The sequence below is a fragment of the Xenia sp. Carnegie-2017 genome, unplaced genomic scaffold (assembly GCF_021976095.1).
Source record: "Xenia sp. Carnegie-2017 unplaced genomic scaffold, XeniaSp_v1 HiC_scaffold_24, whole genome shotgun sequence".
Lineage (NCBI taxonomy): Eukaryota > Metazoa > Cnidaria > Anthozoa > Malacalcyonacea > Xeniidae > Xenia > Xenia sp. Carnegie-2017.
Window position 1 is genome coordinate 15184980 of NW_025813487.1, and position 23138 is coordinate 15208117.

The 23138-nt window shown below is 37.6% G+C and overlaps 2 protein-coding genes and 2 long non-coding RNA genes across 5 annotated transcripts; 2 read left to right on the forward strand and 2 right to left on the reverse strand.

Moving 5' to 3' along the window:
- Positions 1 to 271: 271 nt before the first annotated feature.
- LOC124450664 (cytoplasmic aconitate hydratase-like) lies at positions 272 to 12919 on the forward strand. Of its 2 annotated transcripts, none has more exons than XM_047001303.1 (20): positions 272 to 349; positions 419 to 514; positions 1591 to 1759; positions 2104 to 2241; positions 2330 to 2399; positions 2758 to 2820; positions 3010 to 3130; positions 3563 to 3975; positions 4580 to 4787; positions 5250 to 5454; positions 6449 to 6545; positions 7493 to 7649; positions 8096 to 8160; positions 8491 to 8550; positions 8707 to 8811; positions 9436 to 9578; positions 9970 to 10117; positions 10801 to 10923; positions 10992 to 11177; positions 12489 to 12919. In XM_047001303.1, the coding sequence occupies exons 1-20, from the start codon at positions 343 to 345 to the stop codon at positions 12603 to 12605; spliced, it is 2691 nt and encodes an 896-aa protein (XP_046857259.1). In that variant the 5' UTR covers positions 272 to 342; the 3' UTR covers positions 12606 to 12919. The 2 variants fall into 2 exon arrangements, with proteins under 2 accessions (XP_046857259.1, XP_046857260.1); XM_047001304.1 differs by having other exon boundaries at positions 6461 to 6545.
- Positions 12920 to 13625: 706 nt separating this feature from the next.
- LOC124451443 lies at positions 13626 to 15269 on the forward strand. Its single transcript, XR_006950464.1, has 3 exons — positions 13626 to 13773; positions 14433 to 14504; positions 14599 to 15269. It is a non-coding gene; the product is annotated as an uncharacterized LOC124451443 (long non-coding RNA).
- Positions 15270 to 17038: 1769 nt separating this feature from the next.
- LOC124451088 lies at positions 17039 to 19326 on the reverse strand. The gene is made up of 3 exons (XR_006950336.1): positions 19207 to 19326; positions 17986 to 18159; positions 17039 to 17412 (listed from the first exon to the last, which is right to left on the reverse strand). It is a non-coding gene; the product is annotated as an uncharacterized LOC124451088 (long non-coding RNA).
- A 295-nt stretch (positions 19327 to 19621) lies between these two features.
- On the reverse strand, positions 19622 to 22639 carry LOC124451087 (collagen alpha-1(IV) chain-like). The gene is made up of 4 exons (XM_047001717.1): positions 22465 to 22639; positions 21119 to 21362; positions 20469 to 20699; positions 19622 to 19897 (listed from the first exon to the last, which is right to left on the reverse strand). Exons 1-4 carry the CDS (start codon positions 22477 to 22479, stop codon positions 19731 to 19733), a joined length of 657 nt encoding a protein of 218 aa, XP_046857673.1. The 5' UTR covers positions 22480 to 22639; the 3' UTR covers positions 19622 to 19730.
- Between the last annotated feature and the right edge of the window lie 499 nt (positions 22640 to 23138).

Sequence of the window (23138 nt, forward strand, 5' to 3'; positions counted from 1 at the left end):
CATGCTGTTATTGTGCAATTTTGATTTCTGAGAGTCTTGTTTACAGTCAACGAATGATTTGGCGTAATATATATATTCCAATCTTGAGAATCCTCAATTGCGACCATTCGTTGGAAACGAGTAATCACTGATAACATTTCATGAAACTCAAAATTTTCACATTATATACGTTATGTCGTCGTTCCCAGTCCCACGGCTCGCTAAAATAGAGTCGTGAGTGCTCTAAATGGTCTGGGTTCGAGTAACCTTGTCGAGGCCCCGAGGGGTCATAGTACAAGCACAGAAGCACTCTCCCATGATAACAAAAACGTGACTCTTTCCACGTAGGAGTTTTAGCCAAAAATGTCAGGTCAGTAAAAGGTCTATTTTATAGTTTTTTTTCAAGATCTCATGGTCGAGATCGGTTTCTTCCCTTTAGGTGGAAATCCGTATTTGAAAAATATTAATCAAGTTGAAGTCGACGGCAAAGAACTCAGGTACTTTGACCTGACGAGCTTACAAGATAGCCGCTACGGTATGTATGACGTTGTACGAAGGTACAAGAATCATTTCGCAGTGTTTGTTGGCGCATTTATTTCTTCAGAATTTGTTCGCTTAGGCAGTACTTTATCTATTTTTTTCGCGTGAGCTTACGTACATTGGGACAGTGAATGCAAATTTCACTCTCTGTCGCAAAAGTGAAAGATGGAATTTGTCAAAAATAAGCTGCTTATCGTTTTTTAATTCATTCACGATTTCATCACCCTCAACTTGTGTAGGAACATTCGAACTTTCAAAAGCAGTTTATCAACAAGACTAACATGAAGTTTGTCTATTAATATCGTTTGTGTGAATGAATATGCTGATTTCGAAAAGGAGTAACGGATAACTTCTATTTTGAGTGGGCCGTTGTGTTTGAAAAGGGGACTGTTGTGGGTGTGAATTTTGAACTGAATGTTATTTAGTATCTTAGCTACAAGTTATGTAATGTAAAGACGTTATCTGTCCTTTTCTATAGCTTTTTTCGAACCCTGTAATTGTGCGAGGATTTACATTTTTGCACAGCAGGGAATGATTTCATAAATGGCATACTTCAATTCACTAGTAGTTGGTGAAGTAATGGGCTTAACACAGTTTGATGTTTCAAAGACTGTTGTTGCCGTGGTTTCAAGTCTCACATGAGGCTATTAACTCTTTTTTTCAAACCACAGTCTTTCATTTCAATTGCAATATGATTTCGAAAATAATAGTTAAAGCATGAATTTACTGTTGGGATAATTCAATTTTCTCATTTTGAAACTCACCTTTACAACATTTGATGATTGTTTTCTATGGTTAATTTAGTTTATCAACATACAAGTAATGTAGCCTGCTCATACACTTTAGTGTCATTATGTAAATTTTAAAATATTCTTGAAAATGTATTCTTTGTGTGCGTGTTTGTGTGAGCGGAGAAAAATTGTGTATCATGCCTTAATGTTGGCAGGCTAGGCAACTGGTACGAGCTAAAGGAGTCATTTTGATAACTTTCTTGTTCTAAAATATTCTATAATGTTCTTAATTGTTGTAATTTGTTCTAAATGAATTGAGGGTTTATCTTTTCAACCGTAGACAAACTACCCTTTTCAATTCGAGTTCTCCTGGAATCTGCTGTTCGTAACTGTGATGATTTTCAAATCAAACAAGAACATGTTGAGAAGATTTTAAACTGGGAAATAAGTCAAAATGATAGTGTGGAAATTCCGTTTAGACCTGCTCGGGTCATCTTGCAGGACTTCACGTAAGTTTAAGGACAATTTTGCATGTAAGAACAAAAGGAAAATGTGTTAATGGTAAATTGAAAATCAAGCGCTTTGGCAAAAGAATTGTCAAGAATAGGAGAGCACTGTTTGGAGCCTGGGAACTAACCAATGGCCTAATGGGAAACTTTAGTTTTATGTTAAAAAACATTTTTACAAGCCTATTTACTTAGCTCTGTGTAAACCTGTGCATGCAATTGTAGTTTTTGCTTATTGATATGAGTCTCTACACCTCCCCTCATTACTTTGTTTTCATACTTTGTCCCCCCCCCCTCATAACTTTGTTTTCATACTTAATCATTGTTTGCATTTTACCGTTCTTTAGTGGTGTCCCAGCTGTTGTGGATTTTGCTGCAATGCGTGATGCGGTAAAGAGATTAGGAGGTGATCCTTCAGTCATAAATCCTCTTTGCCCTGTTGACTTGGTTGTAGATCATTCTGTGCAAGTTGACGTTTCAAGAAAGTAAGTTTGATTTCTCAGCAATAACCTAAGATCCTCAATTCCTAATTGTTTTGGTTGTATAGCTAACAAATTTCATGCTTTGTTTTAGCAAAGATGCTCTAGCTAGAAATCAAGATTTAGAATTTGAACGAAACAAAGAGAGGTTCCAGTTCCTGAGGGTAATGTAACAATTAGGAATTGTTTATAGTGTGTACATGAAGGTTTGAGTGGGTACACAAGTGTGCAAATTTCCTAATCTGTATGTAACAATCAGTTATGGTTTGATGTTTAGGAAGAGGCGCAGGTGCTTATATTGTGTACAGAAGGGTTAGAATGGGTACATGAGGGTTAGAGTGGGTACATGAAGGTGCAAATTTCTGAATGTCTATGTAATAATTTGATGTTAGGAGGAGGGGTTGCAGAAGGGTAGAGTAGGTACACAAGGGCTACATTGCACTATACAAATCCCTTGTCCCCCAAATCCATTTCTGTTGTAAATGGTAAATGTAGTTTTATTGTGTTTTTTGTTTTATGCAGTGGGGGTCGAAAGCTTTCAAAAATGTGACAATTGTGCCTCCTGGATCTGGTATTGTTCATCAGGTTGGTCTTTATATGTACAATAAAATGATCAATTTTTATTCAACATTTGCATACCAAATATGAAGTTGATTACTTCCATTCGTATTGTCCTCAAGATGTGCTTTGTCATCTTAAATTCTTGTAAGAAAGATATAAAATTTGGTTCATTTTTGTATGACTTAATATGTGATACAATTTTTCTTGTGGTAGGTAAACTTGGAGTATCTTGGACGTGTGGTATTTAATACAGATGGTTTACTATATCCTGACAGTTTGGTTGGCACAGATTCTCACACAACCATGATTAATGGACTTGGCATTTTAGGATGGGGTATGGAATGTGTGTAATGTTGAATTAACTGATGTTCAAACTTGAGTCCTTATATACTCCAGTCTTGTGTCTTCATCAGGAGTGATCTGATGTTCAAACTTGAGTCCTTATATACTCCAGTCTAGTGACTTCATCAGTAGTGATCTGATGTTGAAACTTGAGTCCTTATATACTCCAATCTAGTGTCTTCATCAGGAGTGATCTGATGTTGAAACTTGAGTCCTATTATTTTCCAGTCTAGTGTCTTCATCAGGAGTGATCGAATGTCAAGAGATAAAACATGAGTTCATGTACACCATCAGGAATGATCTTATGTTAAAGTAGAAGTCCCAAAAACAACGCAGCATTTCCAATCTTCCACATTTATTATAAGTGTTAACACGTGTGATGTACGTGTACTAGCTTTTCAAACATTGAACTTTGCTCTTTCAGGTGTTGGTGGTATCGAAGCTGAAGCTGTAATGCTTGGTCAAGCTGTCAGTATGGTCCTACCCAAAGTAGTTGGCTACAAACTAACAGGACATCTTAATGGTTTAACAACTTCAACAGATGTCGTACTTACCATCACGAAGCATCTCCGTCAGATTGGCGTTGTGGGCAAATTCGTAGAATTCTTCGGTCCCGGCCTATCACAGCTGTCGATTGCGGATCGCGCGACCATAGCCAACATGTGCCCCGAGTACGGTGCCACAGTTGGTTTTTTTGCCGTAGATGAAATGAGCATGAAATATTTACGTCAAACGGGTCGCGATGAAGAGCGGATCGCGTTTATTGAGAAGTATCTCAAGGCGAACAAGTTGTTTCGACATTTTGAAAACGCTGAGGAGGATCCGGTGTTTTCCCAGGTACGGGAATCATGTTGTACATAAAGTATTTTTAAAGCACAGCTTACGTATGTGATAACTGGCTGGTATTACGTTTTATTATCCGTTTATATTCACAGATGTCAATGATATCCATTTATATCCATTTATATTACAAAAATGTCTTTGAAAAAGTGCTTGAACTCAAATTGTTTTGATTGAATTTTGGTAAACATGCCATCGCACTGCGTTCTTTTCAGAGTCGGAGTTGGAATTTTGTCTTAACCCTTAATTGAATAAAAAAGTAGCTTACTCGTATGCTAAAGGATTAATTTCAGAACTTTGAAGAAACCTACCAACTTGGCCGCTTTCGAGTCTTATGAAATCACACCATTTGACCTCGATTTGTTAGAAAAATGTTTTTTGTTTTAATTTTGATGCTTATGATGATTTCGTACTATAGTTGTGCTTTGTGCACGATTCAATGTCTTGGAACCTCGTCCTTAAACCTTTTGGAGTATGTCCTTGAAAGTCCATGAAAAGTGCTTGAATTTCATTACATTTAGCATCGTACGAACTTTGTATTGAGTTCAATGGATCAATCTGTCTTCATTATATCGACTATATGTTTTCTTTAACTGGGCAGGTGGTAGAATTGGATCTTTCTACGGTCGTATCCTGTGTCTCCGGACCTAAACGTCCGCACGACAAGGTCGCCGTTGCTGAGATGCAGAAGGATTTCAATGCTTGTCTGACAAACAAAGTTGGCTTCAAAGGATTCGGTATTCCGGCTGAGAAACTGTCATCGGAGAGCGTCATGGTATACGAGGGAGAAAGTTTTACCTTGAAACATGGTAAGGTTATAGAATTCGACCCACCCACCCACCCCCACCCCCGGATTTCTAGGGCTGGGACTTCGTTTCTCATCTTCTCGTTACTAACCTTTATGCCTAAGTCATTGTTGTGAGTTTGTGGAAAAAAAGAAAAGAATTGGTATAATTTTACAAACAGTCAAACTTTTATCGAACATCACGTGTCTAACATTTATCGAGTCGCTTTTTGATTGGTCAATTAACTTTGGCAATAAATACAGAACACACCAGTGGACAAGGTAGAAGTTTTACGCAAAAATCCCTAAACGGAAAAAATATGACGCAGGCAAAAAAGTTAGTCACGTGGCATACCTTGAAACATGGTAAGGTTGTAGAATGCGACCACCCCCGGTTTTTGTGATTTTGTATTGAGTTTTTAGGGTGGGGACTTCTTCACAACTCGTGCCTCACGCTTCTTACAATTATTTCCGCGATGTCTCCTAGGTTCAGTTGTCATAGCAGCGATCACGAGTTGCACAAACACAAGTAATCCATCTGTGATGCTGGGAGCTGGACTGCTGGCCAAAAAAGCTGTGGAGTATGGACTAAAAGTTCATCCATACGTGAAGACAAGTTTGTCACCAGGCTCCGGCGTGGTGACGTATTATCTACAAGAAAGTGGAGTTATACCGGCTCTCGAAACATTAGGGTAAGAATTTTTTTAGTTTCTCTTATTGAAATATTCGCCTATTTAATTACACAATGCTCACCTTTCTGGCGTGCGGCTTAAATTCAACGGCTGCAAATCCCATTTGACAAAGATCTCATTGTATAGATGGCTAAACGTTCTCAATCCGAGATATAAATGTGGAAGTGATTGAATGTTTTCAAGGACTCGTCGCTAGGGTGGACAGCCCGCTTATTTAGACCTGCTGTGTTAATTTTTCGCGTTCACGTAGCTACTGTGAAAACAATAGATTTCTAAGGAAATGAAAGGTGACAATATAGTATAAAGCAAATGCATTCTGTCTGAGGATGACTTTGAAATAAAGTCGAAAAGTTACAGTTCACTTCTCGTCTTGTTTTGATGCATATTTTGCAATCTCAAGATATCTTGCTTTTTCGGAATTTGCTTTATACTATATTTCTTTAAATTGTCGGCTGGTCATGGTTTTTGAAAGGTGACAATGTTCTGAAATTTAAATTGCAGGAATAGATCCTGTGGCCACTGCGACTTAATGATTTCAGTTTTCAGAAAAGCAACGTCGATGTCTTTTCAATAATTTCAAAGCATTGAGCGTGGCCTTACGTGCAGGGCCGTGGCTAGAACGCTGTGGGGTATAATCGTATATTCAGTTTTGCTCGACTGTTTTTTTTAAAAGTGATTTGGCTTTCTAAACAAATCAGTCGGGCACAACTGATTATGTGAATACGCACCTACCATTAGCGTTCTAGCTACGGCACTTCTTCCGGGACTTCAACTTACACTTGCCGACGATCTCGCTGAAGAGTCCAATGCAATGTTCTAGCATACTAAGCCAGTTCATAATTTACCATCTTGTGCATAACGATTGCAAATCTAATTCGCGATGTACACCAAGGAAATTCATCGATTCGAACAACTTTTTATCATTTGCTGTGGATTTGTTGATGTTTCGCTTCGTAGAAAAGCGAAGATCTCGCAAGCTTTTTATGTTTTTCAGTTTTTCTCGTAGGTTTGATATTGTTGGCTACGGTTGCATGACGTGCATCGGAAATAGCGGTCCTCTACCTGAAGCTGTTGGCAAAGCTATTGAGAAAGTAAGCTTTACATCGATGGTTTAATTGAGAATTATGAAATAAATACGATAAAACGCGTGCGCTGATTGGTCTATAGCCGTGTTTGCATTAGCCAGTGAAAAACAGAGATGAGCTCAACCAATCAATCAACGAGAACTTGCAAATCGATCATGAAAACATTTTAGAGCTTCTCAGTTTTCATAAGCCAGTACGAGAAGACCTTTGAGAGAACTCGAGAACGGATCAGTGAAAGCCCGAGAGCGAAGGTTGAGAGTTCTGAGAGCTTTAAAAAACGTCTTTCGTGTTGGCATAAGCCAATGCAAATACGAAAAACATCTTTTATTTCTTTTATAAAATAGTAATGTGAAATAGATAAATTTAAAACAAATGTTTAAATTTTTCCACTAGCACATATTCACGATTGATGTGCAAACACGTATTCATGATCGAGCTCTGATTGGTTTATGCAAAGGCTCATGCGAAGCAGCCATAGACCAATCAGCGCATGCGTTTCATCGCTTTTGTTTTATAGTTTAAGTTGAGGAATCTTTTTCTTCTTTGACGAGTTTCGATTAAGAAGATTTGTCTCAACAATCTCTGTTCCTTTGCTTAAAGTTGTCATTTTTATGTCTTTTTTCTTTTCACGTTATCTAGCTTATTCCGATGTGGATTTTTTTGTGTTTGCTGTATCCAAATGTTTTACAACTTTCACGAACTTTCATTAAGTTTCATCTCGAAATAAGTGGTTCAACTTTGCCACTTGAACGACTGAGTTCTCATTCTTCAAGCGAATTCTTGTTTTCGATAGTAAAGCGAAATCGAGTTCAAAATAAACTTGTTTATCATTGGTACTCTTCTCCTTCAATTTTCGATAGTAAAGCGAAATTGAGTTCAAAATAAACTTGTTTATCATTGGTACTCTTCTCCTTCAATATTTTATTCTAACGTTGCTTTTGTTTTATTACCAGGGTGATTTAGTTGCCGTTGGTGTGCTTTCCGGGAACAGAAATTTTGAGGGTCGTATACATCCGCTAACCAGAGCAAACTACCTCGCATCCCCACCTCTTGTCATTGCTTACGCCATTGCAGGAACGGTGAACATAGACTTCAGCACACAACCTCTAGGTAAAGTCACTGAACTATATAGATAAGCAAGTTCTCTCTGTATATGGTACAGTTAGTACACAACCTCTTCGTTAAGTCATCTAACTATGTAGATAAGAAAGGCTCTCTGTCTATAGTACAGTTAGTACACAACCTTAGGTAAAGTCACTGAACTATATAGATATGAAAAGCTCTCTGTATATGGTACAGTTAGTACAGCCTTTAGGTAAAGTCACTGGACTATATAGATCAGAAATTCTTTCTGTAAATAGTTTATTGGGTACAGATTTATTTTTGAAAAAAATTGAAGTCACGCTCTACACGCTCGACTGACCACTATCATTTAAGTATTTTTGCATAAATAGTTTGATTTTTGTTTTCTATCATTATTTTTGCCACCCGAAACTTGCAGTATTCATGACGTTTATTAAGTAAAATGTTTTTATTTTCTACATTCTTCCTGTCAGGCATAAGTAAGGATGGCGAAGAGATATATTTAAAAGATCTTTGGCCAAGTCGTGAGGAAATTCAGGTATGGATTTCCAATGAATGAGTCCTGGGATCCACATTGTCAGTCACTTTATCACAATATAGAGAACATACAGTTGAGCCACGCATATCCCATGGCACATGTTATTACCATAGTGGCAGCCAATCAATTGCAATTTATGACCAATAGGAATGATGAAATGGCTTACGGCAGCCAGTAATCTTATTAAATATACAGCAGCCAGTTGTACAGCGAAGTGGCCCAACTGTATATTCCCTATACTCTGTGACTTTATCTTTTAGATAAGTTAGTTAATGCTAGGTGTCCTGGGGTTAGCACTGTCATTCTTGAATAGATCTCATCTCTTTACAGGAGGTAGAAAGGAAGTACGTCATACCAGCAATGTTCAAAGAAGTTTATGCGAAAATCACGGTAAGAATTTTTATTTAAGAGAATCAGAAAATTATGATCTACTTTAAGCCCATTGCTTGCGAACATTGAAGCTCATGAAAAACACTCATTGATCATGGAAACACGTTATTTATATTAAACGAGGCAAGTTTATATCGTGTTAATCTCTCTTTTAAGCATGGAAACTCGAAGTGGAATTCACTAAACGCACCCGAAACCTTACTATATCCCTGGGATAAGAAATCAACTTATATAAAAAGCCCTCCATTCTTCGATGATATGGTAAGTTAATGTGGCAATTTCTACTACATACGCTTTTGTGGGGGGGGGGAGGGATGGAGGGAGACGGGGAAACTTTGACGACTAACTTCAGTCGGGGTGGTGGGGTGTATGTGAAATATTTTGTATGCATATGTAGTCGATCAAATATTCGATATTTCAGATATTTCACGTATAACAAACGTACATCAATACTTCTTTCATTACATGTTTGTAAATGTAGATCGTCCAGGTTGGTATAGTCCTGAGAAGGACTGTTTTTGTTGTTGTTGACTGACGTTTCGACAACCTTAGTGGCAGTCATCTTAAGAGTCAAATGAGGAGTAAATGTCAGGTTAGCCGTATTTGCTATCTGGTTCTTACGTCATTGTATTGTGTGTACAGGAAATTTGTGGGTGTCAATTGTGTATCGAAGATGACTACCGCTAAGGTTGTCGAAACGTCAGTCAACAACAACAAAAACAGTCCTTCTCAGGACTATACCAACCTGGACGATCTACATCTACAAACATGTAACGATACTCCCGTGTTCAAACCATTTACTTTATTACTTCTTTCATTAGTAAACATTCCTATTATCTGATGGACAAACGATCTGCATTCGATCTCCGTTGCTTTCGTTTTTAGACGTCAGATTTGCCTGAGATAAAAAATATCACGAATGCTGCTGTGTTGTTGAACCTTGGGGATTCTGTAACGACAGATCATATATCGCCTGCCGGTAGCATATCGCGCGTCAGTCCTGCAGCAAAGTACCTCTCATCGAGGGGGTGAGTTCCATATTTCATATGTTTTTTGTGATTTGACACATGTGATGTTTACTGATCTATCAAAGCAAAGCTGGATTTTGGGTTGTGAAGATGCAGTCGAAAAGCATACGGCGTTCTTCGATTGTTTACCATTCACCCAAAAACATGCTTCAAACAGCATCGTTTTGTTCTTTGAGGATTTGAGTTCTTTAAAATAAAAGAGATAAACTTTAACGTTGAGTTGCAAAATGATGCTATGAAGAGTATATTTTCTTTTGAAAACCCTCATTTCTTCTTCAAAAATTTATCGCTTAAAAGACATCGTATACAAAGCAACCTCTAGACACCACTGTACGTTTTATGTTTTCTTGTCAAAGAAACGATTGACGCAAGTTTACGACATTTTTCTCAGATTAGTGCCGCGAGATTTTAACTCCTACGGTTCACGACGTGGCAATGACGCTGTAATGGCACGTGGTACGTTTGCGAATATCCGATTGGTTAATAAGTTCATGGGAAAAGCCGCGCCAAAGACTGTTCATTTCCCATCAAACGAAGAGGTAATGAAAATCTTTGTTTTAGACATTGAGTTTGATTCAAAAAAACAATACTTTTATGAACAGATTTCAGGTTATTGAATCGAGATCTCTGCCCAGTGCTTTACATTTCTAACCAAAGCTTTTAAATTAGGGTCACCCCCCGAAAAAACAACAACCGGGGGTCCTACGTTCTTTGACCGACTTTTATAGAGTCTGTTGTACACATTGAACTAAAATACATGGAACGCAACCTCAAGCAAATAATTGAAGCCATACCTTACGCCAGACACGCGTGTTTAGTGTTTCGAGATTCTCTCGCGGAGTAATAATTGATTGACTACACACGCGTGTCTGGGGTAAAATCACGGCTTCAAAAAATTATTAGGGTTTTGTATTACAGGTAGCGTTCCGTGTATTTTAGTTCAATGGCTGTACACGATCAAAATGTGCGCCTTTTAGCTTGAATGATTTTTTCGTCCGATATCGTTTTTTGGGTCGACATTTTGTACATATTTCCCTAAACTGGAAATGCCACCCCCCCTCCCTAGAGTTTGCCCCCTGTTCGAATTGCCATCATTTTAGTTGAAAAAACGACCAGTTGTATTGTTCGAATTAGAAAATGAAGAAAAATGTGATGTTCATTGCAGTTATCACTCATTCTTCAACTTTTTCCGAGAAAAAACATTTTTTTCTATAAATGATAGATGTTCGTGTTCGATGCTGCTGAAAAATACCGTTCTGAGGGTCGTACGTTGATCATCCTAGCTGGCAAGGATTACGGCTCTGGTTCTTCACGTGATTGGGCAGCTAAAGGCCCGTGGATGCTGGTAAGCTATCTCGTGCGTAGCGCGTGCATGAGTTTTATAACATGACTTGTTTGCTTTTAATTTTCCAGGGAGTAAAAGCGGTGATTGCAGAAAGCTACGAAAGAATCCATCGAAGTAATCTCGTTGGTATGGGAATCATTCCCCTGCAGTATCGATCGGGGCAGAATGCCGAGAGCCTCGGTCTGACCGGAAAAGAAAGTTATTCTATCGATATTCCAGGCAATCTCAAAACCGGACAGATACTCGAAGTCAAGGTAAGGCCACTAGAGTATATAGATCTCTTGCCTACCTTTATCTTTAGGAAAAGTTTACATCTTTTCATCGAGGGTGACTTTGTGTAGGTTACTTAAGTATCTACGTTGTCTGTTAAACATGTTCAGCGGTCTTGTGAATTTCGTCCATGGTTTCTTCAGTTACCACCCAGGATTCAAAATAACGGCCGGTCAGCGGACAATGATCGGCGAAAAAAGCTTGTTGGCCGGCCACTTTTTTACCTTGACGGCCATTTTGAACGAACATATTTTTTCGTTTTTGCCAAAAATACAACAGTCATGCGATGCATGGTAACATCTTGAGAACTTAAAACGTCAAACACGAGAATTTTTTGTCTTAAAAAATCATCTTTTGCGTTCTTTAGCGCAATTTGTACACGAATTGAATGGTTTGAACACGGGCGTATTTCCAGGCTAGTCGAGTCCTAAGAAGGACTGTTGGTGTTGGTGTTGACTGACGTTTCGACCACATTAGAAAGCTTTAGCAAAGACTACGAGTACGACTACGAGTACGAATGATCTTGATAATTTTCATGTATTTCGTACGCAAAGTAAACGGTAAACAAACAATAAAATAGCATAAATACATCGTACATAAAATTTAAAATAGTGAAGATTTTTCACTCTAAAAAGTCCTATGTTCTCGCAAAATCAGTATTACCGAGTCATTGATATCATTATTGACAAATAGAGCCGTAGCTGCTTCGCAAACGTCGGTGTTTTTCACAATAAAAAGGCTCGTTCTGTTGTTTACAGCTAAAACTAAATTTTGACGAAGCGACAACGACAACAAACTTCCTCGTGCCATTCCCTTACACGGTCAAACTTCGTACTCGTTGTCGTAGTCGTAGTCGTGCTAAAGCTCTCTATTTACCGATAGTCATCTTCATGTTGAAGCTAGAACTACAAGTACAAGTTGCTCCACAATTAACTTTGAAGAAGACTATCGTCAGGTTGTCGAAACCTCTCAGTCAACACTAACAGTCTTTATCAGGACTCCCCAACCAGGACGTTGTACATCTACAAACATGCAATTTTATATATATTAGTGACCCGGTCATCTTGATCGTTTACATTTCGGCCGTTATTTTGGTTATCAAATGTCTCATTAATGGCATGGTTCCATCGCCTGCGGAGTCCACTCACCTAATTTGCGGGAAAGCTTTTATCGAAAAAGGGGAAGGGGGTTCGTAGCATTTGATAAATAGAGAAAGGGGGGGAGGGAAATGATCAAATGCACGTATATATCGAAAACTATGGTATTGAATAAGAGATGACATTTTTGTTTTAAAGGCTGATGAAGACAAGAGCTTTGATGTCATTTTACGTTTCGACACGGATGTTGAGCTAACTTTCTTCAGGAATGGCGGTATTCTCAACTATATGATCAGGCGAATGTCATGTTCTTGATCAAATAATGGAAAATATGACGAAGACCATGATGAAAAGGGCACATTTTATATACATTCATCTGCTCTTCTTCTTCATGGCTCTTCGGAAATATTTTTGAAAACGGACGATGGACGTTCTGATTATTTTTGTGGTTGTTTCAATAACTATAACTAAAATTGGCTTGAGGGATTTGGCGAGATTCGTTTTCAACTTTTAGGGGCCGTTTATATGAGCCCGCGTAACCGGGATTCAGTGAGGCGTGAAATGATTTCGAGGTATTGAAAGGAGTCGAAACTTCAAGCGTAAAAATTACAACTGTTTATTAAGCGCCACAAGTCAATCCTGTTGTAATTCTCAAATCAGGCCGAATTTGTTATTGTAATTTTAAATGTTTTGTGTAGTTATAAAACCAGAATATTGTGAAATTGCTCGAGAAGATTTATCTTATGATAAGTATTGAATCGTTTCCATTTGCCAAAATCATTTATCGTTTGGCTGAATCCTGGGTACCCGGGCTCGTGTAATCAGCCCCTTAGTCAGATGCCTAAGGTGAACTTGAAATTGGGTTGAAATATTTTTACCTTGGGAAAATGTGAAAACTACTCGTTAAAACTAGTGTGGTTGATCTTATTATATAGCCGGGAAAATATTGGAAAATTATGCATTCTAATGTAAAATTTATTCTTTAAAATGTTGTTGCTGTTAAATGCTGCATGGAAATGAATTTTACGCGCGAAAGTTGATGAATACATCGACATCTTGAACATCTTATCTTGCCTGAATATTAAATCTTTTCTCCCATTTAGCAAATTCCAGTGATAGGGTACTTAATTAAATTAAAAAAAAAACTTAATTTATTTTTGTCGCAGAAATTTTGAATGAATCTTCGTTATTGGTTTACAATGGTCGAATTGAAAGCCAGCAATTTTCACTCGTGTGAAAACGTATTATGCTCAAAACCAGAATAAATCTTTCCCATGAACTGTTTGGAACAATTGGAACAAATATTTAACCAATGAAAACGCGCGTCTCAGCATGGAATGAATTCCAAATACGCATTTTTGTTGACGTTAAAAGGAAGGCTTGAAAGTTATTTGATCTTTGCTTGAACATTTCTCATTTTCGTCCCTAAAGTACCCTTTTTAAAACTAGAAAAATTGCTTTACATAGAAGAAAGACCAGAGAGGTACGTAATTGAGTTTAAATTTTGAATTCAGCATGAAAAAGTGGATTTCGTAAAGTGGGAATTGACACAGATAGAAATACTAGACGCTTCGTTGTTAAAGTACATATAAGTTTTAAAAGAATTTTCGAAAACGTCCGTTCATTAAATATATACGGCAATTGTTTAGGGGTGTTTTTGTTCATATACGTCGACATTTCTAGTTACAAAACAATATAATCAAAAATTTATAATATTTATTTCAAAACCAAACATTTTGTTTATAATCGTGATAAGGATAATGAAGACTTGTCTTTAAAAAATTCTTGGTTTTGTTAGGCGCTTTCTTTTTCGTTTGAATCGATATTGATTCTGAGCGTGGCAAATAGTTTTAAATAAAATACCGCGTCAATATTTTAAGTGCTTGCGTGAAAGAAAATTTTGTAGTGTAATTGCATTCAAACGTACTTCCTTCGCAGACATTATTTTCTTTATGTTTAGTTTATTTTGATCCCATTTAACATCTACGTTATCATTCGTCATTTTTTTTTTGCTAAAACAATTTAATTTAGTGAATTTCTTGTAAATCACAATAGTTATTGATCATTTGAAATTCGAGTTTCTTTCATCATGACGAAAACGATGAAGAAATGTTTCCTTGCTGATGTTAAACTTTTTATTAGTTTCGTGTTGTTGGACGTTGTGAAAGATGGCCATCGCGAGGCTCTTTTTCTTGGTGTCTTTAATTTGCCTGTGTGAGTTGACTGTCGTATGTTAAATATTTGTGAATGTAGTGTCATCTACCGTTAATTTGTTTGTAAACTAATGAGAGCATATATTTCCTTCTAGTTTCAGGTAATGTGGCGCTTAAATGCCACCAGTGTGGTGGATTAAGCTTAGAGAAGTGCATAAAGTTTTCAGGCACGTGTCGAACCGAGCAGAATCGGTGTCTCACCTTCATGATGGAAGGTGGGAAGAGTGGAAAAATTTACTATAAGAGATGTGGTCGAAAGAATGAATGCGGCAAAGACAACCTTAAAAGAATATGTAAGAGCAAGGCAGGATTCCACAAATCTCCCTTTTGCAGATCCGCATGCTGCAATGTCAACAACTGCAATCAAGGTGGAAGACTTTTATTTTCATGGTTAACATAATTCCTGCAATACCTTTTTTCATGAAAATTTTGTTTGCCTAAGCATTTGGTGAATGTTAACATATTGAAAGTAATCATTTAAAGTTTCCTCATACTTATCCATTGAAAGAAATTTGTAATCAAGCTCATGGTATTTGAGCAATATCTGGTCACCAACAAGGGCAAATGGCAAGTCAAAGGATTTTATTTTTTGTGTATGGTAGTTTTTTTTTCATTAGAATAATAGTTCACCATAATGAATTGCCATCAATTAGCTGGCATTTTTAGGTAATGATGTTATTTCAGGGTTATTCAAAAAAATATTTGTGAATATTTTCTTTTTTTGTAATTATATTATGAACAAAGATCAATATTTGTGTTATGTCAACATTCTGTTTTTGTGCATTGTAGTTCTTGCTACCCTATTGAATTTTTTGAATTGCACTTTGGCTTAACTACCCATGCAAATGGCATTTCTCTAAACCAAAGCAATAAAGCAAGCCATTAATAGCATCTCACTTTATGTCATAGAGTTTGCCACAGGATTTACTTTTACCCTAATATATTTCACTTCATGTTAAACTAAAAGTACAACACATTGGTCCTAGGACGAAAGTGATATGTACATGTATTCAAAGATATTGATTTATAAATAGTTTTTATTTAGTCAATGCGTTCTAGACACAAAAACTATTGAAGGAATAGGACATCATGAATTTGACAAACAAATTAATGGATTTTTCTGATCCTGGATTTCTTGCTGAATTCAAATATAATCAATTTCTTTGATTTCCTAGATCCATCATCCATGTCATCTAATTTAGACTAGTGTTGTTATTTAGTGTTAGAAGGTATATAAATTATGTTAATAGTGAAGTAATGATAAAAAGGTATTCTGAAATGAACACCAAGATTAGAACTTAGAACACTGTGACAGAAATAAGTTGCCTTCAGTTTTTTCTTTGGATAAATTCGAAATTTTATCTACATGAAGTAAAGAGTAAAGTTACGTGTTCTTTGCGACCACGTGACTGTCTGGAGTTTCGCGCTTGAAGTTTTAAAAATGGCTTCACTTGGATGCTTGCATGAATGGCAAAGGAAGCTTCTCTTTATTTTCTCTTTGCTAATTCAACTATATTTTCAACAAACTACCTCCTTGTTGCTGTTAAAGATACCTGAAAATCTCAACTATATTTTCAACAAACTACCACCTTGTTGATGCTTCAAGATACCAGGAAAATTGACTATGTTTCAACAAACTACCACCTTGTTGCTGTTTAAAGATATCAGAAATCGTAATTTCTACAAGCTACTACGACCTTGCTGCTCTTAACAATACTTGAAGAATTTAACTACATTTTTTCAAACCAGCTCACCTTTTGGATGTCTGTCTCATTTAAATTTCAAGAAAAGAGCATTCAGTATTAACCAACCTTCCACCACAGTCTGCAGTTGATTTATTTAAAGCTGCAATGCAGAAAGGCACCCAACTAATTGGTTTTATTAATAATTCTTTATTGAGAAAGTGAATTCATTAGATGCGACACTGCCTTATCTCTGCAAGTCATGGAATGCATGAAGCCATTAAGTCCAATCTCACATGTCCATGTCAATGATGTCATGTCGCTCATGCATGTTGAATTGGTAATTTGGATTTTCTCGTATTAATAATGATGCTGTTGATGCATTGGTATTACTTTGGTAAGCATTGTTATCAATGGCTCAGTTTGGTAAGTAAATAAGTGTTCTATAAAGCCTAGGTATACTGAATAGTTCTACTTGAAGTTTTTTGTCTAAGTTTATATAACTCAAAATACTAATATGTTAATGTTATGCTCGTTGTGCAGCCTGTGCTCAGATCTTTAATTCCTCGATCGCGTTTTGTATTGATACAACGATATATGTTTCTTAGTAGTTAATTTAATAATCGGCGTGCAAAATTTTTGGAAAATATTGAGAACTTTGCAAACTTTCTAGTCTGGACCACGACTATTTGGAAAAGAAAAAAACAGCTTGCAAGTTTTTTAAAGAATTCTATAAGCATGTGCCAGCTAATGAAAAGGTGAATTGAATGTACCACTGGCCATTTAGTAAAGTTCATTGCTAAACCACATCGATGACCAATCAACAATCAAAGTATAGCATAGAATCACTTCATTTCCATCCAGCAATTACTTCTTTTATTTCGCAAAACAAAACAGAAAAGCTACGCATTACATTTCAATTTCAGAACTTTGCTTGTTTTGAAAGCATTCGTCCTTGTAAAACATCAATTGCTCTGTTATCAACACCTTGCTTACAAGAAACTAGTACATGATTGGACTATTTGTTTAACACTTGATAAAATTTGATGGACACCTATAATGGCTGTATCAAAGATCCACCTTCGTTGCTTTCACCATACCGAGGGGGCTGTGGGAATATACATGGACACGAAACTTTGCTCATGTAGTACATCCATGATCCATGGATAAAGTATCCACTGAATCCTTTGCGATACCATCCCCGCCATCCACTTGAAATGCCTGGAGCTAATGGGAATTTTATACATATGAATTGATCAGTAATGTTATGACTACAAATCATTAAACTACACATGGAGGTTTATGAACCTAATCAGGGAGTCTCCTACCATCATACCCCTATGATTGGGAGAGTGTCACACCCTCATACCCCCAGTGATTGGAAGGGAGTATCATACCCTCAATACTCCTATGATTTGGAGGAGTGTCACACTCTCATGGCTCAGTGATTTGGGAGGGAGTGTCACACCCTAATCCCTCAGTGATTGGAAAAGAGTGTCACACCCTCAATACTCATATGATTGGGAGGAGTGTCACACCCTCATACCCCAATAATTGGGAGGGAGTGTCACACCCTCATAGCCCTTATATCAGAGGGAGTGTCACACCCTCATTCTCCTGGTGATTTGGAGGGAGTGCCACACCATCATGCCCCATGATTGGGAGGGAGTATCACACCCTCAATACCCATATGATTGGGAGGGAGTGTCACCCTCATTGTCCTAGTGATTTGGAGGTGTCACACCCTCATACCCCAGACAAGTCAAGAAGCTGAAGATATTCCTCCTTCGTCAAACTTACCATAGCACAGTTTTCTAAAATGATAACAGAAATAAGGTGGTGGTTGTTCCGAAGAGAACATTATTGGAAAATACATTCCTTTTTCCACCATTTTATCTCTGGTAAAGTTGAATGATGATACCAAACATATCTGGACCACGATCAAGCAACACAATTGGATGGAAGTCCTCATTTCTAGAACAATAACTTTTATTCTCTGAATTTAGTTAGAGCCATTGTGACCATACATGCAATGTTTTTTTACTAGATTTAGTCCGATGAGCCGAGACTCTCCCACCTGCCCCATATAGGTGCAAATTTCAGAACAGGGGGGAGTGTTTGCTCATTTGACCAGATCTGATAACCGGAACATTGTGCTGGTTTTACAAGGTTTTACTAGACGCTTCGTTGTTAAAGTACATATGTTTGCTCATTTGACCAGATCTGGTAAAAATTTGCACATATGGTAACACTGGTCAGAACATTGTGCCGGTTTTACTGGTCTTTATGTCTGATATATATTTAGTAGCTATGTCTTCGAACTGTAATAGTTCTTGGCGTTATGCAAAGATAGTGCACTACAACGTTTAAACTTGAATAAACGTTGGCAAAAGTTTTTAAGGCCATCCGTGAAATTTTAGGAAATTCTGAAGCGCTGAGCAGAACGGCTACTTCATTAGCAAATGAAAACATAGTTTTGAAATCGTCTAAATCAAGCGTTTCACTTTTTGTTAAATTATTTTAATGCGCAAATTCTCTTCGAATCGTCTTTTCGCATTTAATTTATGTGATTGCTTGCACAGCGATAGTTTTCCTCAATGGTTGTGAAAAAAATTTGGTCGGTGACTTCACCCAAGATTATTAAGGAAAGCTTTTCAGCTTTAATTTTGCTCGTGCACGAAATACGCATATAGTGGTAAATTTTGCCCTCCGGTGATTCGATCATTGAAAATGCTAGAAAAAAACGCGTACGAAAAATACGATGGCTCTCATGTTTGACAAACTTATACTGTGATAACTTCCCATCGTCAAATAAACCTTGGGTTACTTAACTTTTCAAGCATTTATATCTTGTGTAGCGTTTACTTTTCAAGCATGTATATCTTGTGTAGCGTTTTATTTTGTCAACACTCTCCAAACGACAAATAACTTCTCAATTTTCAAAGCAGAACATGAACCGAAGGACAATTTTACTCGCGTTTCAAAGGCCATATCTTGGAAACTTAACTACGATACACTTACTTTGTTGTTTGTTCTCTGCTTTCAATAATGGCTCCGCTTGCTCTTCTCGCAAAATCCTTCAACAATACCGCATTCACTTACAGAATCGGGGTCAATGATGGTGAGCGCAATTTAGCGGTGATATGTGAAAAATGTGTAATATTATACCACACATGTGTACTGATTGTCTTTTCTGAAATCTCGGCTTTGCTAAATTAGATCTGTGAACTATGTTTAGCTTTGTAAACTATATCCAATTTTATTTACTCTCGGTAAATTGAAATGTCTTCGACTTTTGTCGACACATGTGAGGTTTTGTTTTCTGCGCGTCTTTTTTGGAGCTTCGTTGGCGGATATCAGACGAAAAAGGACTTTGTTTAGCTAATTGTACATGAAAATGCCTTGAAACACGTATAAATTACAATGGAGCCAGGAATCAGGTTTTGAATTTACAAATATCAATTAGCACTATATATGACTGAAATAACAGCTCTTTTATGATATTTAAGCAAAGTTCCTTGTAATAGCTTTCTGAAATTCTGTTTTTACAGAAGGCGCATCAACTCCGCGGGGCTTGGTGTTGGTCCGGGAGGAACTGGGACGGAGCACGGACATTGGAAACGCGATGAAAAGTACAGCCACTTATCGAAGGTAAGATAACTTGATCTGCCAGTTTCGTACCATCCAAGCCAATCATGAGGAACTCCCGGCACTGTAGGAAAAATATAGTGACGGTTTCAGTTTTTTAACAATCAACAAATTCTTTAACATTGTCTATGGAAAGCCATCTTGCTACAGAGTAATTGTGACTGTAAACATTTAAATTCTTAAATAATATATAAATATCTAGGTCACAGACAATGATGAAAGCCGAAGAACACTATTCAATTATTCATTAGACATTTCTCAGTACAATCTACTTCTTAGTAGTGTAGGCACACGTTCCAACTTAGGGAGCTGGGGCGAGTTTTCCCGGCAAGCCTTGCAGGTTGACAAGCTTAAAAAGTGAAAGACTTCAAGCATTCTCCTTTCGTCGTTTTCTGTTTTTGACTCGACCAGTTGAAATAACTCGCCTCCCTCGTGTAGTAGCGAGCGAAGCTAGCCCACAAGTTAAGTCGTGTTAAGTAGATTTCAGATAGTAAGCCCTATCTACTTCTTTAAAAATCGATGGTTTTACGGCTAGTGTAGATCGACTCGGCTTCGACCAAACTTGGCTACCCTACTCGCTTCATCGTTATTATATTTTAACTACGGGCCAATCGTATGGACATAGGGTAGCATACCGTAGGCTTGCTTTCTCAAGTGATGACACATTGTACGTGGGACTTTGCCGTGAAATAACACCGGTATGAAGACAGTGCCAGGGATATCAGGTGGATACCGTGGTAATGGAGGTCCCGGTGCACCAGGTTCACCCGGTAGCCCCGGTACACCTTGATTTCCCTTAGGTCCAATCGTTCCTATGTAACCACGAGAACCAGGAGATCCAGGAGATCCTGATGTTCCTTGCATGCCTGAAGAATCGTAATATTTATTAATGTGTACAGCTGAAGCATTCAAAAATCATTTATCAGGAATGAGAATGTACATTGATGTAATGGTCGATGGTATGCTTTATTTCGTGGGTTGAAGAAAACTTTGACATCAACTCCGCTCAGTGGTGTAGAAGTGGGGGGCGATTGGGGGAGGAGCCCCCTTCTACTTTCGAAATTGGTAATTTTAAAAGGGCACTATTGACAAAAACGTCAAGAGAGCCCCCCCCCCCTCTGATAAATTTAGTTCTACAGCACTGACTCCGCTCATTTTAAAGGAAATGATCAGATACAGGATAAGAAATCGTAGGTTATTTGACTTTCTGTGGAATGTGGCTTAGCTTAGTTTGTACCGAGCTTAGTTTGAATGCCGCGGCGATAAGCGACTTTCGAAAAAATACCTTTTTCTCCTTTTCCTCCACCGGGACAGTAACATGGCGCAGTTAAAGGCGCTTCCATACGTGGAAAAACACGCCGGCCCTTTTCGCCGGGTACTCCAGGGTATCCCGGCTCGCCCTTCTCTCCTGGCTCACCAACATCGCCATGCGATCCCTTGCATATATCATCAGGCTTGCTTCCTACACCAGGAATATTGTGCCAATTGAACGAGTTTGTCGTTTCGATGGCGAGCAGTAGCAAAAAAACCTCGATAAAAATCAGAACAATCGTTGCCATTTATAATACGAATTCGTGCTTTGGTTTTGGTTTGACTTTTAGGACCTCTCTCATGCATTCAATGCATTTTTTACACGTGGTTTCAATGTTTAGATACAAACAAAATGCCAAGGGATGTTGACTTTATGTTTCTCTTTCCCAATATGTTTTATCAACTTTGCTGTCGTTTTAATACATAATGGACTGTGTTTCACTCTCTTTCCCAACATATTTTATCAACTTAGCCTGTCGGTTTGATACAAATGGCCTTTTTCCAAAATGAGGCATTTTTGGTTGGTTCATTTTGTCAGCTAGTAATGACAATTTTCGTTGAGTTATATATTTTACTTTCAAATTTTTTGAAGTGATGAAAATGAAATAATAACCTGTTTGAAATGTTTGCCTAAACACGTTCTTATATGTATATAAGGTTGTCGAAACGTCAGTCTACATCAATACCAACAGTCCTTCTTAGACTATACCAACCTGTTTGAAATGCTTCCCTAAACACGTTCTTATATGTATATAGGATTGTCGAAGCGTCAGTCTACATCAATACCAACAGTCCTTCTCAGACTATACCAACCTGGACGATCTTCATCCACAAAAATGTTACGATACTCCCGGGTTCTAACCATTTAATTTATTATGATTTTATACGCTGCGTTTTACTATATGTGTACTGTGAGACGCCGCAAGGGCTAGTGTACACTTTTTAATGATACAGTCATTGTAAGTCATGTTCACGGCGTTGTGGTTGCATCATTTGTAACGTTGGGCTATTGGTTATGTGGATTTACTATAAACGGTTAAGCGTGTTGTCTTCTGTATTCAAGCCGTTGTTTATAATTGAACTGCGAGCCGTTCGTGTTCATGACCTCATTTATTGTACGCGCAATTTAATAACTGGATGATGTAAATATTTACGAAACTTTTCACAATCTTTATACTCTGTTAAATGTTGTAGATAGATCATACATCGTAGGTTTAAGATTTGTCCTTCAACAGGAATGTAATATGTAATGTAGCCCTCGAGAAAATTATACTTTTTTCGTCGATCGACAATGCTGAGCGTTCTATACTTAAAACCTACCTTTAGCATAATCATGTTTAATGATGAATGTATAGGCCAGCACTTGAAGTACTCGACACGATCGCCTTCACAGAGACACAACTCTTGTCGAAAATTTTATGAAAAACTCGACGTATGCACAGGAGACAGTGCTGTAGTGTTCGAGGGCTTGATCGCTTGATGTCTTTACTGCAGATATCCAGCGGTGACGAAGTTAAGTCTTCCGTTACTTATAGGTGACTTTTAGGTGTCCAATTTCATGCCGGATTAGATTTTTTTGCTCGCATGTTGTCCTTTTTCTGGTGATGAAAACCCTCACCCTCCCCTCCCTCCTCGTCGTTTTCAACGATGGTATTTGTGAGTTCATAGCACGGAGAGAACTGTTGTAATAGATACAAGTAATATGTTATATTTGAGTCAGTTCGTGAGGCAGCGGCCTTTGAAGATTTTGAAATGTAGAGGGATTTAGAAATACTCACCATGTCACCACAATATTTAATCTAGTTATGAAACTGCTTGATATTAGTTTCATTCGGTTTTCTTCCTGCATCGTGTCAGAGTAAAACATCTATTTATTTTTATAGAAAATTTAGCACACTTCTACCTGGCATTCTATATATCATAAACTTTCTAAGCCGGAAGCCAATTTTGTGGGTGTCCTTCCTATAAGGTACACCCAAACTCCAAGAATTGTG

What these genes read in the sequence shown, in the direction of transcription:
- LOC124450664 (XM_047001303.1), top strand. An exon ending in TTGGCAAAGCTATTGAGAAA is followed by an intron (nt 6,546 to 7,492) that starts GTAAGCTTTACA and finishes TTTTATTACCAG; the next exon opens with GGTGATTTAGTTGCCGTTGG. An exon ending in AAGTACCTCTCATCGAGGGG is followed by an intron (nt 9,579 to 9,969) that starts GTGAGTTCCATA and finishes CATTTTTCTCAG; the next exon opens with ATTAGTGCCGCGAGATTTTA.
- LOC124451087 (XM_047001717.1), bottom strand. An exon ending in TGGAGGAAAAGGAGAAAAAG is followed by an intron (nt 20,700 to 21,118) that starts GTATTTTTTCGA and finishes ACGATTCTTCAG; the next exon opens with GCATGCAAGGAACATCAGGA. An exon ending in CTTGAGAAAGCAAGCCTACG is followed by an intron (nt 19,898 to 20,468) that starts GTATGCTACCCT and finishes TTTTTCCTACAG; the next exon opens with TGCCGGGAGTTCCTCATGAT.